This window comes from Eublepharis macularius, chromosome 14 (genome assembly GCF_028583425.1).
Source record: "Eublepharis macularius isolate TG4126 chromosome 14, MPM_Emac_v1.0, whole genome shotgun sequence".
Lineage (NCBI taxonomy): Eukaryota > Metazoa > Chordata > Lepidosauria > Squamata > Eublepharidae > Eublepharis > Eublepharis macularius.
This window is the reverse complement of record NC_072803.1, coordinates 48,797,330-48,814,237: the sequence shown is the minus strand read 5'-3', so window position 1 is coordinate 48,814,237 and position 16,908 is coordinate 48,797,330. Positions and strand designations below refer to the sequence as shown.

At 47.1% G+C, this 16,908-nt stretch overlaps 1 protein-coding gene across 2 annotated transcripts in view; it reads right to left on the bottom strand.

Annotated features, from left to right (window-relative positions):
* ARRDC1 (arrestin domain containing 1) overlaps positions 1–16,908 on the bottom strand; it is a 58,198-nt gene that overhangs the window by 15,609 nt on the left and 25,681 nt on the right. For both annotated transcript variants that reach the window (XM_054998412.1, XM_054998411.1), the window contains exon 2: positions 13,583–13,693. In XM_054998412.1, coding sequence (XP_054854387.1) covers positions 13,583–13,693 — 111 coding nt within the window. The remainder of the gene's footprint in view (positions 1–13,582; positions 13,694–16,908) is intronic.

The following is a 16,908-nucleotide window of genomic DNA, read 5'->3' as shown; positions in this document are numbered from 1 at the left end:
CCGCTGCAGCAGTACTGTCACATTTTGCACTCGGTGATAGTGGGAGGGAGGAAGACTCCATTTCCAGGAAAGACCAGAAAATCCGGCATATCCATCAAACACTCCAGCTTTAACATTATCTGATCCTCCAAAAGACTTCCATGTCAGCAGTCTTATTTCACTCTTTCCTTCAGCTCCCTGCACTTTTCCAGATTTTCAACATGGATCAAGGCTCCAACATGGAACTCAAGGCTATATGAGAGAGGTTTATATGAACTGTCTTACACAGTCAGCCTGTGGCTCCATGTAGCCTGCGTCTTGGTCTGCTTTGACTGGCAGAGGCTCTCCAAGAGAATTGAGGGGGACGTTGACCCTGAGCATTTTGAAAAGCACTGCACCAACATTCTCATACATACAACAGCCCTTTAAGGTAGGCCATAATCATTCACATGTTGCAGATGGGGCAGAAGCTGAGAAAGGAGAGCTTGCCAAAGGCTATACAGCGTAAAGACACAGTACGGGGTGTAGTGGTTAGACTAGGATCTGGGATGTCTAGGTTAACATTCCCACTGCGCCATGAAACTTGCCGAGTGACCTTGGGCTGGTCACATACTCTCACCCTAACCTACCTTACAGGGTTGTTGTGTAGATAAAATGGAGGACGTGAGAACTATGAATAAGGGCAGCCATAAAATGCACTAATACCTGCTGCTATCCACAGCCTCTTCAACTAGAAATGCTAGGGCCCGGCAAAGCAAGTGCTCTGCTGCTGACCTCGTGGCTCTGCCTTCAAGGGGAGAAGGGGATGGATTGTTTGGGAGCCTCAAAACCCTTTTTCACTGGAAGAATGCCAGGGATACACTCCACTCGCTCAGGACTCCTGTCCTGAACATCTGCAGAACACTCCTTTCTCTCTCGCTGAAGTCAAGAACCAGCCCCAGCAAATGTTTCCTTGAGCCAATTCGATGTACTTTAATAAATTCAAAAAATTAGCAGAGATCATCTTTCAAGAGCAAGTCTCCAAAATTAATCTTACAAGTAATTCTGAAAAGAGTCCAGTAGCACCTTTAAGACTAGCCAACTTTACTGTAGCATAAGCTACTAGACTCTTCTATTTTGCTAACACGGCTAACTCCTCTGGATCTATTAGCAATTTTGATTGTCTTGTTTTGCTTGAAGCCCCTTCACCATAATCAGCCCTTTGGCCTCCTTTCCTTCTCCAGCCCAGGAGCCACAGCCAGACTCTCTGGCCTGATGTTAGGGAATAGACAGACTTTAAAAGAAGAGTTCTGTGTAATACAAACACTTGCCTTGAGCTTGAGAGAGGACCTTCTTCTTCTGCAGGGCGGGCAAGGGCCTTGGGCCTTACTACTCAAATCTGAATTTAAATGTTGTCTAGCATAACAAAGTGTCCAGTAGCATCTTTAAGACTAACCAACTTTATTGTAGCATAAGCTTTCAAGAACCACAGCTCTCTTTGTCAGATGCATCTGATGAAGAAAGCTGTGGTTCTCAAAAGCTTATGCCACAATAAAGTTGGTTAGTCTTAAAGGGACTACTGGACTGTTTACTATTTTGCAACTACAGACAAATGTGGCGAACTCCTCTGGATCTACGGCATAGCAGAGGAGACATTCCCAGTGCTTCTAGCTCCCTTCTCCTCCCAGTGCCAAGTTCCATACAGGCTTTGGGACAAAGGCCAGGTTTCCATAGACTTCAATGCAGACATGTCAATCCCTCTCTCCAGACCTATTCAGACGGCTGCTACCTGAGCGGGCAGCCTTGCCCCTGATTCACTTTGCTGGATTGTTTGAGAACAATGCCGGGGCTGAAGGATGGATTCTTTGATGTGGTCAGGTTTCAGAGGCAGAAGGGGAAGAGATCATCCTGCTTTGTGGATCTACCCAGAAGCCCAGGCAGAAGGTGCACAGCTTGGTCAAAAAGCAACACAAGTCCTGGAGGACTCAATCACTATTGGCTGCAAAGGGGCGCATGCATGCTGGATAAGGGCAGCGTTCCACAGTGTGAAGGTCGGTCACAGTGCCCAGAAAGCACCAGAGAATTCCCGAAGGAGGGAGAGGAGGAAGATACTAAGCAAGCAAGATTCTGAAGCAAAGAGAAAAGCCATTGGACGGGAAGCCTCCTACCCCTCCACCGGAGGCCAGGGTGTCCTTACACCAAGGTGGACAACCAGATGGAGAAACTGCAACGGCCAGTCATCTACCTGCTAGGCAATTAAACAAGGACGCCTACGTAAGCCTACACATCGCCTCCATCCGAGATACTGAAAGCGGTTTAGGGCAAAAACCTGTTCAAACAACACAGTGCCGCCTACTCCTTGTTAAAAGGAAACAATTTGTGTTGCCCTTACAGGAAAAAGATCAAAACAGTGAGGCAGCCTGCCTAACACGCCCCGCTGATTGATTAACTGAAGCTTCAGTTGATTAAACATGCAGCCCTCTTCTAAAAGCAGCTCAAACTAAAACACTCACATTTACATGCATGTTGTACACATAATGAATCCATGGATCTCACCGCCATCGAGGGCGGCAATGAATGGCCCAGGCAGGTTCAAAGAGGGACTCGACACATTTATGGAGGAGGAAAGGTCTACCGATGGCTATTAGCTATGGTGGCTAAATGGAACCTGCATGTTCAGAGGCAGTCTACCTCTGAATACCCGTTCTGGGAGGAGACAACGCAGAGGCCCAAATCCTCGCTCTGCCTGTAGACCCTCTGAGGAATCTGCCTGGCCACTGGGGGGGGGGGAAAACTAGATGCTGGACTACGAAGTCTGACCTTTCAGAAAAGCTTTTATAAACCATTGGAGAATGAGGCCAATTGAGAGAAAGTGAACAGAGCAGAGCAACAATGGGCACTAATGGGAGGGGAGGCTCTTGAAGCGGTCCTTGATTGGTGAACAGTAGGGGTCCCAAGCCAGTCTCCGTTGTCATCTCTGAAACCAGAGTGCAGAAGCCGCTGAGCAGCCAAGCCAGCCCCCTCCCCAATTCAGCCCCCCCCCCCACGCCAGCTCCCCTTCCAAATCAGCGTTCCTTCGAGTTCCTCGTAAGATTCTAAGCAAGTAGCCAGGAAAATCTGCTTCGAGTCTTCTCTCCTCAAGTCCTCTGGAGATCTTCCACCTCTTCAGACAGCCTGTTAACCCACTTATACAGTGATAATCTCTTCCCAAGGGAGTATGCTTACTGGCATGTTTCCATTAATATTTTACTTTTACAGTTTAAGAGACAATAAGTGTAAGAGGCCTGGAATCAAATTCTTCCCCACCCCCTCCATCACCCACTGTCGCTCGGGTGTCTGAATGTCTTAAGGTGTGCTGTTGTGTAGGCAGCAAAAAGTGGTACTGTAGGGACAGGGAGCCTCACACACTTGCAATCTTTATTGACATGCTAAACGGACCCCCCCCCCAAGGCAAAGGGAACATGGTGCTTGCTGCGGAGATGCCAAGGCCTAGAGCAACGTTTCTCTGCTGCCAGAGAGAGCCTCGGCTCTTTTTGTTTTGCAAATTTTAATGGAGGTTGGGAGTCAACTAGTAAGCCAAAATGACCCTGGAAAGGCCCCCCTCTCCCACCATGACTCTCTCACCTGATGCAGGACCAAAGTGCTTCCTGGAAGGAAAGGGCCACCATGCTCCTCCCTGCCAGCTACCCCATGCCCAGGACAGCAGGATGAGGCCGGTGCTGTCCCGCTGTTCCTCACTAGCCCAACCGTAGGGCTATCCCAGGGACAAGAAGCCCTCCAGGGCGGTGGGACACCAAGGCTAATCTGTCCTGGCAGACGGTCCATCTGTGCACAAGGATGGCTGCCAACCTTAATATAGAGCATCTCCCCTCCCCATAAGCGTTCCCTCCTCTGAATGCCACTTGCAAATCTGCCAAGGGCGGAAGGGGGGATGCGAGTTGTGATTTTCTTGCACTTTTCAGCTCATCTGAAGCCAGTGGAACTACAAGGTTATAACAACAACAACATTCGATTTATATACCGCCCTTCAGAACAACTTAATGCCCACTCAGAGCGGTTTACAAAGTATGTCATTATTATCCCCACAACAAAACACCCTGTGAGGTGGGTGGGGCTGAGAGAGCTCTGGAGAGCTGTGACTAGCCCAAGGCCACCCAGCTGGCTTCAAGTGGAGGAGTGGGGAATCAAACCTAGCTCTCCAGATTAGAGTCCCGTGCTCTTAACCACTACACCAAACTGGTTCATAAGAGAATCAGAGCTCAATTGCTCAATTGTTTCAGAGCTCAATTGCTCAATTGTTTCAGCAAGCGTGAAACAGTCTCCCAGATACTGCCCCAGAGTGATGTCACAGGGGCCTGGGGGGCATACACAGCTTGCATTAGAGGGGTAATATCAAGAAACAGCAGCGTGTGTAACTTTCTGGTGCTTCTCCCATTGGGAACTGGGAGGTGATCCTAGGAGGTCCAACCATAGCATCCCCCAATACTGCCCCTGCCTGTATATCACTCTAACCTCTATACCTTATAAAGTGTCAGAGCACAGGTCCATCTTTTGTCTGGCTGCTAGAGGCTCCCCAGGGCAGAGCACGGTCTTCTCCAACACCTACTATCTCAACCCTTCTGGCAGAACCCGGATGTGATGCTAACTAGAAAAATGCCCGCATTGAATAGGGCGATTCTCCCCACAGCTGACATCATGCAATTTTCATGGAATGGTTCAGAGTTGGGAGTCTTATTAGATCCATTTGAAAAAGAGGGAAATAAAGTAGTGAGGGGGAAAAATTCCAGCTGCAGTTAGTCAGGAAGCCAACTGCATTTCTGCAGACTTTATTGACTTCACTTATACTGTGCCTTTCTCCCCCAATGGAGACTCAAGAGCAATATACATTGTTCTCTCCTCCATTTTATCGTCAAAACAACCGTGTGAGGCAGATTAGGCTGAGAATGCCTGGCTGGCCTAAGATCACTCAGTGAGCTTTCATGGCAGAGTGGGGATTTGAACCTGGGTCTCGCAGACCCTAATCTGACACTTTAACTACTGTGCCACACAGGCCCTTTGACACCTGATTTGTGGTCATCTCTAGACTTGAATATTCTACAAGGCTATACATGAGGTTGCTCTCAAAGATGATTTGGAAGCATCGTCCGCTATAAGATGCGGCACAGAGGGCAATCTAAGCTCCCCTCTGTCTGGAGATCAGGGGGCGGGGCCACCAGCCATGTGACCATTTTCAAGCGGTTCCGGAACTCCGTTCCACCGCATTCCAGCTGAAAAAAAGCCCTGGTGCTCCTTGAAAGAGGGACTCCACAAAGCCTCCTGACTCTCAAGGATACCGTCTGTGGCAGACCCTGGTCTCTAGTGTTAATACCCTTCTAGAAGAGTAGACCCAGGCAGGCACCTACCCTTGAGGACTTCCGGTGAGTGTGTCCAACAGAGCTATTGAAAGATAATGTCTAGGGTAGCTTGAGGGTTATAGGTGTGGGCTCTGTCTTATTTGCATAATGGTATGTTTTAATTATCTCAATAGAAGGTTACTTTTATGTAGCATTTGTTGTCATTACCTGCCTCAGGTGTCCAGGTATATAAACACCCCCCAAACAAGCATACATGCATACTGGCAAGGCCAAGGATCAAACCCAGACTCTTACAATCTTGTGGCCAGACACATCCGAGGAAAGCTTTGGAGGGCCAAGCGTTCCTGTGACATTGGCCATCATTCTTTTTTCAGCAGGGAGGGGAAAAAACGGACAGTGTTGTGATGTGTGCCAATTCATACAGGAGCTATGAGTACTCAGATTCAGAGTGGATCAACTGCCTTTACAAAGAACCCTGAAACTGAAGCTTTGTGAAAGAGCAACTAACTCCCAGGTCTTCTGGGAAAGCAACGCCAACGACAACAGGGCCGAGCTGCTCTAAACACACTCAAAAGTGCATGAGCAAATTCCATTTCTTCCCATTTCGATGCCAAGCATAAAACCAAACACAGGAAATGTCAACACCAGCCTGATGTTGCCCGTCTCCTTGGGGCCCCAACTTCCATTCTTCCACTGACATCACCTCCATTTACAGGTCAGGTGAAATGACTCATGGATCACACCTTCCTAGTAACTGTAGCCTCTGCCAAGAACTTAATAGCCTCGCTGAATCATACCTGAAACCTTCAGGAGGAATCCTCTCTAGCATTTTAACCCTCCCAAATCTCTTCCCTCCTAGGTGTCTGACCACTCCATTGTCCCCAGGCAGGCATCTGCATTTCTAAAGGTCTGGCAGAGTTCGGATGGAGATAATTTGGCTCCCTCTCCCCTATTGCCTGTTCCCTGATGAGAGAAAGAGGGAATATCATGGAATATGAATCACTGGAGGTCAAAAAATGGTAGCAAAAAAACCCCACAACCTAATTGCCTCCATCCTTGCCCCCGCCCCAGTGAGTGGTGGAACCCACCAATAAGGGAGAACACAAAAAACTGTGCTCAGGGACAAACATGAGATGGGAAGGAAACGCTGCCTGCCCTTAGACTGTGACCCCAGTTTTTAAAATGGAACCTAGGATTTTTCCATGTTAAGGTTATTTACACTGTAAGCCACCTTGAGTTCCTGCAAGGCAGAAAGGCAACTAATGAATGTTATAAATAAAAAGTACTTGCCCTCTCCTAAACTTGCCAACAGAAGCCCATTAACTTTTTCCCATAGAACATAATGGGCACCATCTAGAATCAAGCCCTGTTGCAGATGACAATGTTTTGCCCAGATTTTTCTCTTCTTACCCCTCCCCTTCCACCCTTGTTTTAATGCAAACGAAAAACAAAGATGCCTCAGGTATATTCAAGATGACCATCTACAACGGAAGATCTGAACCACAGAAGAAACAGCTGCCGTAGGATAGTGGTTAAGTGGCTGGGCTGTGAATCAGCAGTATGCTAGTTCGACTCCCACTATTGCCTTGGGTCAGCCACTCCTCAGCCCCAACTACCCAGACCTATAGTAGGGATAATAACAACATTAACTTTGTTCACTGCTCTGAGTGGGGCACTAATTTGTCCGGAAGGGCAGTATATAAGCACACTGTTATTACTAGTATTCAGATGCCCTCACACAACAACCTAACATTTCATCTCCTGATTTCCTCCACACCAGAAGAAATTTCCATAGATGCAGCTGTTTGCAGCATCTCTTTTCTTGTGAAAGCAGAGAAGCAGCACACTGGTTTTTATGTATATGTAAACACACAGCTGTTCATGCTGCAACAGACTAAACAGGAGTCTTGTGCAGGGCTTTTCTTCAGCCGGAAACGCAGTGGAACGGAGTTCTGGCACCTCTTAAAAATGGTCACATGGCCAGTGGCCCCGCCCCCTGATCTCCAGAGAGAGGGGAGTTTAGATTGCCCTCTGTGCCGCATGGCGGGGCCACCGGCCGTGTGACCATTTTCACCAAGGGTGATTTAAACTTTAAAAAACTCCCCCCTTGTTCCAGCTGACCCAAAGTGATGTCATTGTGCGGTCCTGAGTTCCACCACTGAGTTCCACCACCTCTTTTCCCAGAAAAAAAGCCCTGGTCTTGTGACAACTGAAAATTGAACAAGTGTTTATTCCAACATAAACCTTCAGGGACTAATCTCTTTCATCTTTAAAGCACCACAAGCGCCTCTGCTTGTTTTTGTTGCAATAGACTCACAAGAGGGGCAGAAAAGAAAGTTCTGGTGTGACCAATTAGGGCTTTCTTTTTAAAGTGTTGTCAAGTTCTCCCTAGAAGTAACACCAGAAGTGTCAGACAGGTGGATGGCTGCCCAGAGGTTTCAGGGAGAACCTACTTGAGATACCACCACACCTACAGAGAGAGACATGGTGTCACCACGTAGGGCTTGAGACGCCAGTCAGCTACCAATCAGATACCCAGAAAAGAAAAGAGTAGAAAAGAAACAAGGTCCCAGGAATGAAAATCAAGTCACTTAAAAGCACCAGTACTAGGTATAGAACCAAAACAAGATATAGTTTTTTTCTAAACAGTAATCTACTGTTTCCTTCCCAAGGAATACCTCTTGTTTGTTTGTTTACCAGTCAGTTACCTGGCAGACAGAAGGGCATGGCAGCAGCAAAAAAGAGAATGGCGTGCCCGTTACCAACCAATCACTCCTGGCCAGAAAGTACCTGCAGGGGCTGTATGGGTGCTCAACCAAGGCTAAGGGAATTGCACCTCCTGAACACCACCCCCATCTTTAACCATGGTGAAATGTGCAATAAGACATGTGCAATAAGCGCGTTTCATCCCCCCCCCACACACACCCCATTACAAACATTACAAACGAAACTCAAGCTTGTGTTCACCAGGGTGAAGCTTGGGACCCAAATTAAAATTTAACCAAAGGAAGGTGGGGGTAGATGAGGGCGAGAACAGAGCAGGAGGAAATGCTGTTCAAGTAAGGAGGAAGTATACAATCTCATGACATCTTAATGGGAGGGAGGGTGTGTACAAAAAGACTGCAGCGTTTCATCCACATCAGCCTAGTATAGGAAGAAAAAGGTCAGCCTCAACCCCACTAACCAGACAGGCGCTGAGAGCTGCACACCTGGAACCCGATTCCTTGCCCACCCCATCCCCAATTTGGATCTGGATTGTGAGGAACGGGGGCTTCAGCAACCCCCCTTTGCTGTTTTTTTTTTCAACCTGAAAACAACCCACGGAGCCTCCTGTTGAGGGAACGTAAGAGTAGTCCAACAGGGCAATCACCAATTCTTCAAGACTGTTTCAGGATAGAACAATGAGGAAGGGGAAGGCTTCGGTCCCCTCTTCCTACAATTCTGATCTGAACTGGGCCCAACCCCTCCTGGGAGTGAAGTTCCAATTATTAACTCTCAGAGCACATCTGGTCAACAGGGAGTGGGGATGCAAGGACTTTGTAACCGGTTAGTGACACCTTGAGATACTTGAACTGGAGGTGCTGGGATTGAGCCTGGGGAAAGCAAAGCAGGTGCTCAATGCCCTCCCTCTGCCATAGCCCCTCCCCAAAATATTCTGGATCAGCCTTGATATCCTCATTCACTGCCCAAGGGCAGCAATCCACATTCAGTTGGGGGGGGGTGTTTACTGCAGTGCTTTCCAAAACCCTTGGGGGAAAAGGAGAATAGGCAGGGCTGTGTCTGCAGTAGGCAGTGATGTGGGAACAGAATGTTTTCTACAAAAGCTACTGGAAACGAGGTGTATCTGTTTACAACACACACAAGATCCTGGGACCACCCATCCCAACCAAAACAGCACTGCATCCAGCCCCTGCCTCATCTTGTTTGGAGACTAAAGCTAGAATAGCCTTTTGGATTCCCAAAGTACTAAAATCTCTCTCTGTACCCCCCCCCCCCCCGCTCATGTCTAAGCAGAAGCAGCCAAGCTGGTTTGGCTGCTCCCTCCTCCTATTTCCCTCCTTCTTTTTCTTTTTTGATGACTCACCTGAAATTCCCTGCTCCAATCCACCCCCCTCCCCAGCATACATTTACTACAAAGCCCCACTGTTTTTGCCGTCTGGTTATCAACGCCTCGTGAATTATTTGTGCAGGGGTGTTTTTTTTCAGCGCCTTCACCAGCCAGTGGAAGGCAACGTTCATTCAAAGCCAGGATATCTGGAGAAAAGCCATATCCTTCTACCCTCTAGCATAGATGGGTGCCAAGTACTATCTAACAGGCATCTCCATTTGCAGGTCAAGTCTGTGCCAAACAAGGCAGGCCCACTGAAGAAGCGATTCCTGCATCTATTCCACCACTGGCACCTAGCATATTATTTACCAGCGCAACCCTGTTACAATAGTGGGGGAGATGGAACGATATAAGGAGGGAGGTGGAAAGAAACTGCCACGGGTCTCTTGAACACCAATCGGGGTGGGGGTGGGGGGTCCCAGCCGGTGGAGGATACACGAGAGGAATCATTTTTTACCCTTACTACAGGAGTATCTCTTCATGTATCTACACATAGTGGGATAAATGTGCTATTGCTGCACTGTAACAATTAAAGAATTCCCATTTAACTGGGACAGGGAATTACCAGCCTCCATGCCCAATTTCCCACCCCTGAGGAACAGGAGAAAAAAATGGCCTACACATAATAACAATCTACGGATTTTCCCTAACCTCTGTGGTAAAGGACCATAGTGACTAGGGGAAGCTGCCTAGAGTATCATCCAAAAGTGACATTGCATCATCCCAAAACTCCACACTCCCCAGCCACTGCCCCCCAAATGCCCTGGCATTTGCTGAGCAAGTGTCATGAATCCTATTTGCAAGTTGATTTTCTTGTGTGGACTACAGCGATCCAGTTGCAAGGGATTGCTACACTGCAACAATACAGTGTTACCTAATTATGTGTGGATGCAGCTCAAGTGATTTCCTTTGCTCCCCATACAGAGAATGTCAAGGGATGCATTCACAGACTCCACTAGGGTGGAGCTTAAACCAGCTCTCCCCAGGACTAGAAAACCCAGCCACTTCAGAATCAAGCTTAATCTTACTGGTGCAACCCACCTCTTCATCTGCTTAGCCCCACGCCCGGATTCCATTTCTTGCTTATTCTAGCATGATAGCAAACAAAGATACCCGTGCAAACTTACTAACAACAGTTTGTACAAAGTGAATCTTATCAAAACAGTAAAGAATCCAGTAGCACCTTTAAGACTAACCAACTTTACTGTAGCATAACTTTCGAGAACCACAGTTCTCTTCGTCATTGCACAGTTCTCTTCGTTGTCATTGCATCTGACGAAGAGAACTGTGGTTCTCGAAAGTTATGCTACAGTAAAGTTGGTTAGTCTTAAAGGTGCTACTGGACTCTTTACTATTTTGCTACTACAGACTAACACGGCTAACTCCTCTGAATCTCTTATCAAAACAGTAATTTAGTAAATATTTATATATGTATTACATAGACAATGAAGGCAAGCCAAGAAATGTGACTCTTAACCCACAGTTGGAGCAATCATTCATATAGGTACTCTCTTTAAAGGACCCTATATTCAGGTATACATAAAGTGCTGCTGCTAAGTGCTATTGTAAACATTAATATATGCAATATTGCACATTTATATTAAAGTGCAAATGCATCAATTAGCACCAATAAGGCAAGCATCCAACATAGCATCCAACAAACAAGTGTCAAAAGCACTCAATATCCACATAGTGTGGGAGAATGCAAATATTCTCTCAGGTAGAGGCAATTTCAAGTGACTACGAAAAGTCCTAAGTGAAAAATAATCTTAGTTGAAGTTCTGTTCTTTAGTTGAAGTTCTGTTCTAACGGGTTGTCTAGATCATTATTGGTCCCGTTTCAATTCATATCTTTATCAAAGAATGCACAGATACTGGAAATCAATACATATCAATAAGAATACAATCATTGCAAGCATACAATTAAAAATAGGGAAGTAATAAACACAAATGCCATTTATAACAATTTCTCTCAGCAAAGTCATGCATGTCATTTACAGCAGTAGCAATCACAGTATTGTTAAAATGCCTCAAATGTCTTATATTAACCCTCCAATAACACAACTCCATTTCCAAGGAACCATTTCTTAAAGAGAAATACCACTCAATATATTTCCATAGAACGACCAGCCCAAGAAACAGGTATAGTCATTAGCTATATTTAAGCCTCCCGGAATCAGACAGTTCAGTTTAAAAATCCAATTAAGTTTCTTTTCTCCTAAGATCCTTAATTACATTCTCTGAAAATCTTTCCCTGGTCTCATACAGTAGGGTAAACCGCATGTCAGTTTCCTTAGGTAATTTGTCCATGTAATGTTGTACCATAGGTGCCTCTCAGGGCTTTTTTTCAGCGGCAACGCAGTGGAACAGAGTTCTGGAACTTCTTAAAAATGGTCACATGGCTGGTGGCCCCGCCCCCTGATCTCCAGACAGAGGGGAGTTTAGATTGCCCTCCACGCCACTGCAATCTAAACTCCCCTCTGTCCGGAGATCAGGGGGCAGGGCCACCAGCCATGTGACCATTTTCTCCAAGAGCAACCCACTGAGTTCCACCACCTCTTTTCCCAGAAAAAAAGCCCTGGTGCCTCTATTTTTGATGCGAGATTGATGCTCACTGAGACCCACTTTAACAGATCAAGCTGTGCTGCCAACATATAGTAATCCATAGGGGCATTCTAGCATGATGGCATGTTGGGAAACGGCAAATCACAGTATCCGGTGGCCGGCTCTTGTTTGGACAATGACAGCTGAAAAACCATGCCACGTGGTAGAGATTTGTATCTGCTTCTGGTATACAGAGGAAATATGAGTTTAAGTTCATGGTGGGGGGGTGGATTGCTAAATGCAGACTGAGGAGGGATGGAGCGGTGGGAATAGCTGGATGTCACTGAAAGGAGGAAGAGGGGAGAAGCTGGCCGGCTCAAACCCTTGAAAGTCCTGGAGGGGGAAATGTGGAGGTATAGAGGCAGGATTTTCAAACTGCTTCCCCTTCCTCCCCAGCTCGTGCATACATGTTTACACACACAGTGTACATGATGCTTGCCTTCCTTCCAAAAATATGTGCAGGACATCCACACAAAACATATAAACGCACAACACAAGCTGAATATGGAAACAAGGACAAAAGCCTGCCAGGAAAACATCCCAAACTCTCCCTGAAATTTCAAGGACTACAGTTTGTTCAAAGGAGCCACAAAGAATCCAACACAAACAAACACAGATCTCTGCCCCCCACCTCAAGCTTACACAATTGTGCAGCTAGACTTGCCTTGTTGCAGCTTCTGGGAGTCACTATGCAACACTTGTGTCATCTGAGAGTGTACCAAAGCTGTACAGCAGAGCTATTCCTATGTAGGTCATGGAAGCTCTGCCCCCAAACCACTTCAGACCTTTTTAGTCTCTTCTGACTTCTGAGACTTGTCTATCAATTGCGACTTTCAAGCCTATCATTGCAGTCATAAGGACTAGAAGCTGGCATTTTTAAACACCCAGAGTCAGCACCCAGTCCTGTGCTCAGCACTTGAGTGGAATATGTGCTGTTCGGGTTGCCAGCTGACCCATCCTGGCTGTTCTTCTGTCCCTAGCAGCAGTGTGATCAGCAGAAGCCATGGCGTGGAGAGAAATTACCACCTACTCATGTCTGCTGAGATTCAAGGAACAGAAATGGGAACCAACAAAAAGGGGATCCAACAGTCCTCCCTTTAATTCACCACTGGTTAGAAAGTATCTCCGAGTTGGCCTACCTCTTAAAATCCCTGGTGGAATCTAATCTGATTTTTCCTGCACTGTGGGCTGCCCTTCCCCCAATTCTGATCAGGGCCACTGCCCAGAGAGTGGGGGGGGGCTAACTGTTCCCCCACCTCAAAAGGTTTACCAAGCCAAAAACTGTCATGGGGGGCATGGGAGGGACAAACTAGCAACCTGTATGTTTTCCCCTAGCACTGCAAAGAGTTAACTCTGGATATGGGGAAGGGGGCTTCGACATACAGAAAACAGTCAATCTGCCCCCAGCCATGGATCTGAACTGAACAGGCTTCCCTGTGGCTGCTCGTCAGCAAGAGCAATGCTTGCGGGATCAGATCGCGATCTGCTCTGACTCCAGGCCGCAACAGATGCCAAAGGGAAGCCTTGCCACCCACACACACACCCTCCTTCTACTATACCTTTATCTGCCAGGGACAAGGTGCTGTTGAAGTACTGCTCCTCCACCGTCCATGCCGTATCGTTTATCTTGCTCGACACCCCACAAGAGCCCACGCAGACCACCTTGATGGCTAGAAGAGGAGAAAGGAAAGTTGCCAGTCACATTTCTAAGTTCAGCAGAACTACAATTTAGCTTTTATGTAGTACTACGGAGCATTCAAAGCCTTTGTCTTAATTCATCTCAGCAGCGCTCAGAACTGCCCTGTAAGGTAGACCAGGCAATCCCTACATGGCAGATAGGGGAAGGTGAGAAGACAGTCGCTTGCTCAAGGCTACCCAATGAGTTCAGGGTAGGGGCAAAATCTGCACTGAGGATTCCTCCTCCCACTTTTTAGCTGCTATGGTTATGTGAGATGGCTGTAAAAGGAACAGCATTTCAAGCAACCCAGGAAGCAGTTCTGGATCTGTGAGCAAAGCCGTAAGGACAAGAGAAGAGCTCGCACAGCAGCATGTAAAAGGTGGCTCACTCCACGCGTCAGTCTCCTCCAGTATCATTTCTCAAAGGCTGCAACAAGGATCTTCACCACACTTAAAGGCACAAAGATTTTTTTTTAACAAATAAGAAAACACTGGCCCTGATCCAGCTCAAGTTAGTAATGACTAAACCCCAATCAAGACGAAACACATCCGCCACAACTACCTTACCCTAGAAGTTATTTACCACGGAGGTAAGTAAGCCCTCTCATCTTCAGTTTGGTGTAGTGGTTAAGAGCGTGGGACTCTAATCTGGAGAACTGGGTTTGATTCCCCACTCCTCCACCTGAAGCCAGCTGGGTGACCTTGGGTCAGTCACAGCTTCTAGGAGCTCTCTCAGCCCCACCCAACTCACAGGGTGTTTTGTTGTGGGGATAATAATGACATACTTCGTAAACCACTCTGAGTAGGTATTAAGTCATCCTGAAGGGCGGTATATAAATCTATTATTATAATATTATTATTCAGGTGTGTTTACATCCTAGGAAGTAAGAGAACTAGTGTTGCATAAAGGTTAGAGCATTGGGCTAGGACTGTAGAGACCTGAGTTCAAATCACAAATTAACCAGGAAGCTCAACAGCCTGTGTACCTTGAGTCTGCCACTCTCCGCCTATTAGACTACATAGACTCCATTTATTCTTCCTCATAACCCTGAGCAAAAGAAGAGGAAAACTCCATCCACCATTCTGAAATCCTTGAGGATTAAAAGGATAGATATGTAACCAATGGGCTGGATTGGGACCACTGCAGCTCTCCACAGCAGGAATTCTTTCCCCTCTCCTTTACCAACTGAACTACTTTTGTAGCTCCCCTCCACCACCACAGCACAGTTATAGTGGGTAACTACCTTACATACAAGCCCTGCTCACGACAGTGAACACACACACACACACACACACACACACACACACACACACACACACACACACACACACACACACGCAGCATAAGAATTACTCAATGCATGAGTAAAGAAAAATTAAGTGTTGACAGATTGTGCATGAATTCAAAAGCCCCAGGAAGTCAGCAGCCCTGTTCACCTGCTACAATGAATGCATGTCCAATCTTGCATCTGACGAAGAAAGCTGTGGCTCTCGAAAGCTTATGCTACAATAAAGTTGGTTAGTCTTAATGGTGCTACCGGACTCTTTGCTATTTTGTCCCATCTGTGTACAGTGTACACTTGATTTTTCTTTATATGTGCGCTGAATGATTCTCAAGTTACATTTGATGTGTGTGCAGCTGAACATATTATTGAAACATCACATTTATCCGGGTGCTGGTACCTAATTTCATTTGTAAAGTGAATGCACATTGACTGTTTCTTACAAACAGATGCATGTATTATGTATGTGCAGTCAGGAAAATGACTTCCCCTTCCCCTTCACACCAAGGTCCTGATGCACATCAGGTCTGCATGTGTCTCAAAACTTGGTGCTACCAGAACACATCTGTGAACAGACCCCAGGATGTACCTGCAGTTAGGCCCTTAGAGAATTTGAGCGTTTGTGAATTCACACATAGATGCTGCAGGCAGAGCAAGCAGAAAGCAAATCCTCCTTCAGCTGCTGGCACTGTTTCTCTCCCAGCACAGCAGAGCAGCAACAAAGCATCCAACTTCCCTAACTCAGTGGTTTATTTGTTAACATTGAAAACCTCACGGTAGATAACTTGGCTGTAAAAAGGAACAACACAGAACTTCCCTGAGAGCTTTCAGTTTCTTGTCTGCTAGGCCCAGAATTGTCCTTGGCTTCTTTTTGAACAACCTGCATAGGCCCAGCCCTCCTGCGGGTTACTAGCACTGCAGCCAAGCGAAACAATTATTTCCCTCCTGCTCTCCAGCTTGCACCAAGACCAGCTGGGTTAGAGGCAGGTTACAACACAGAAAACCTGAAAAGGAGCTTGTGCATCTCCCCATCTAGGGATGCTAGCCCACCACTGGGGGCAAGGGATCCCCCGCTCCTACCCTCCACCCCCTGCCTGGCGGTGGGAGGAACATGCCTCCTGGGGCGCACTCCCATGCACCACAGCAGCCCGAATTGGGCCAAATCCATCCAGATTTGGGCTGGATTCGGCCTGAATCAGTCCACTGCAGAGCTCCACAGCGGCCTGATTCAGCCCCCTGCACTCCCAGGGCAGCACGTGGCCTGCGTGATGACATCACTTCCCAGAAGTGATGACTTCCCCTTCCCCTTCACGCCAAGGTCCTGATGCACATCAGGTCTGCATGTGCCTCAAAAACTTGGTGCTACCAGAACACATCTGCAAACAGACCTCAGGATGTACCGGTAGTTAGGCCCTTATAATAACAATAATATTAATAGCAGGCCAGGAATGCACACGCGAGAAGGACATCGGAAAGGTAGGTGCCAGGCCTCCAACCTCCCACCCAGAAGGTAGGGGTACCTGGCAACTCTAGTCCCCTTCCAGCTATACCCCAGTTTCATCCCACTCCAAGCTCTCTCACACTGCCCAATTCTCTATGAACCCAGGTTAACAAAATCTGCTTCAAACTGTTTTTGCCTTTTCCTCTTAGGTGGAAAGTGTGTCCAAGGGGGCCGGAGCTAAGGCTCAGCATAGGCATGTATCTTCTTGGGCCTCCAGCATAAAGGAGGGTCCCATGATGCCAACTGGACATGCTTGGCTCCTCTACTCTCACCAGACAATGGGAGACTGCCCCAGAGGCCTTGGCAACCTCAGAGAGGTTTTGAGTGATCTTCTATTTACTAGCAGGAGAGAGTTTGAAGGAACTGAGCAGAGATTCTCAAGTTCCCTTTCAGCCCACTGCGCTCACTTCAGAGAGGTACATGT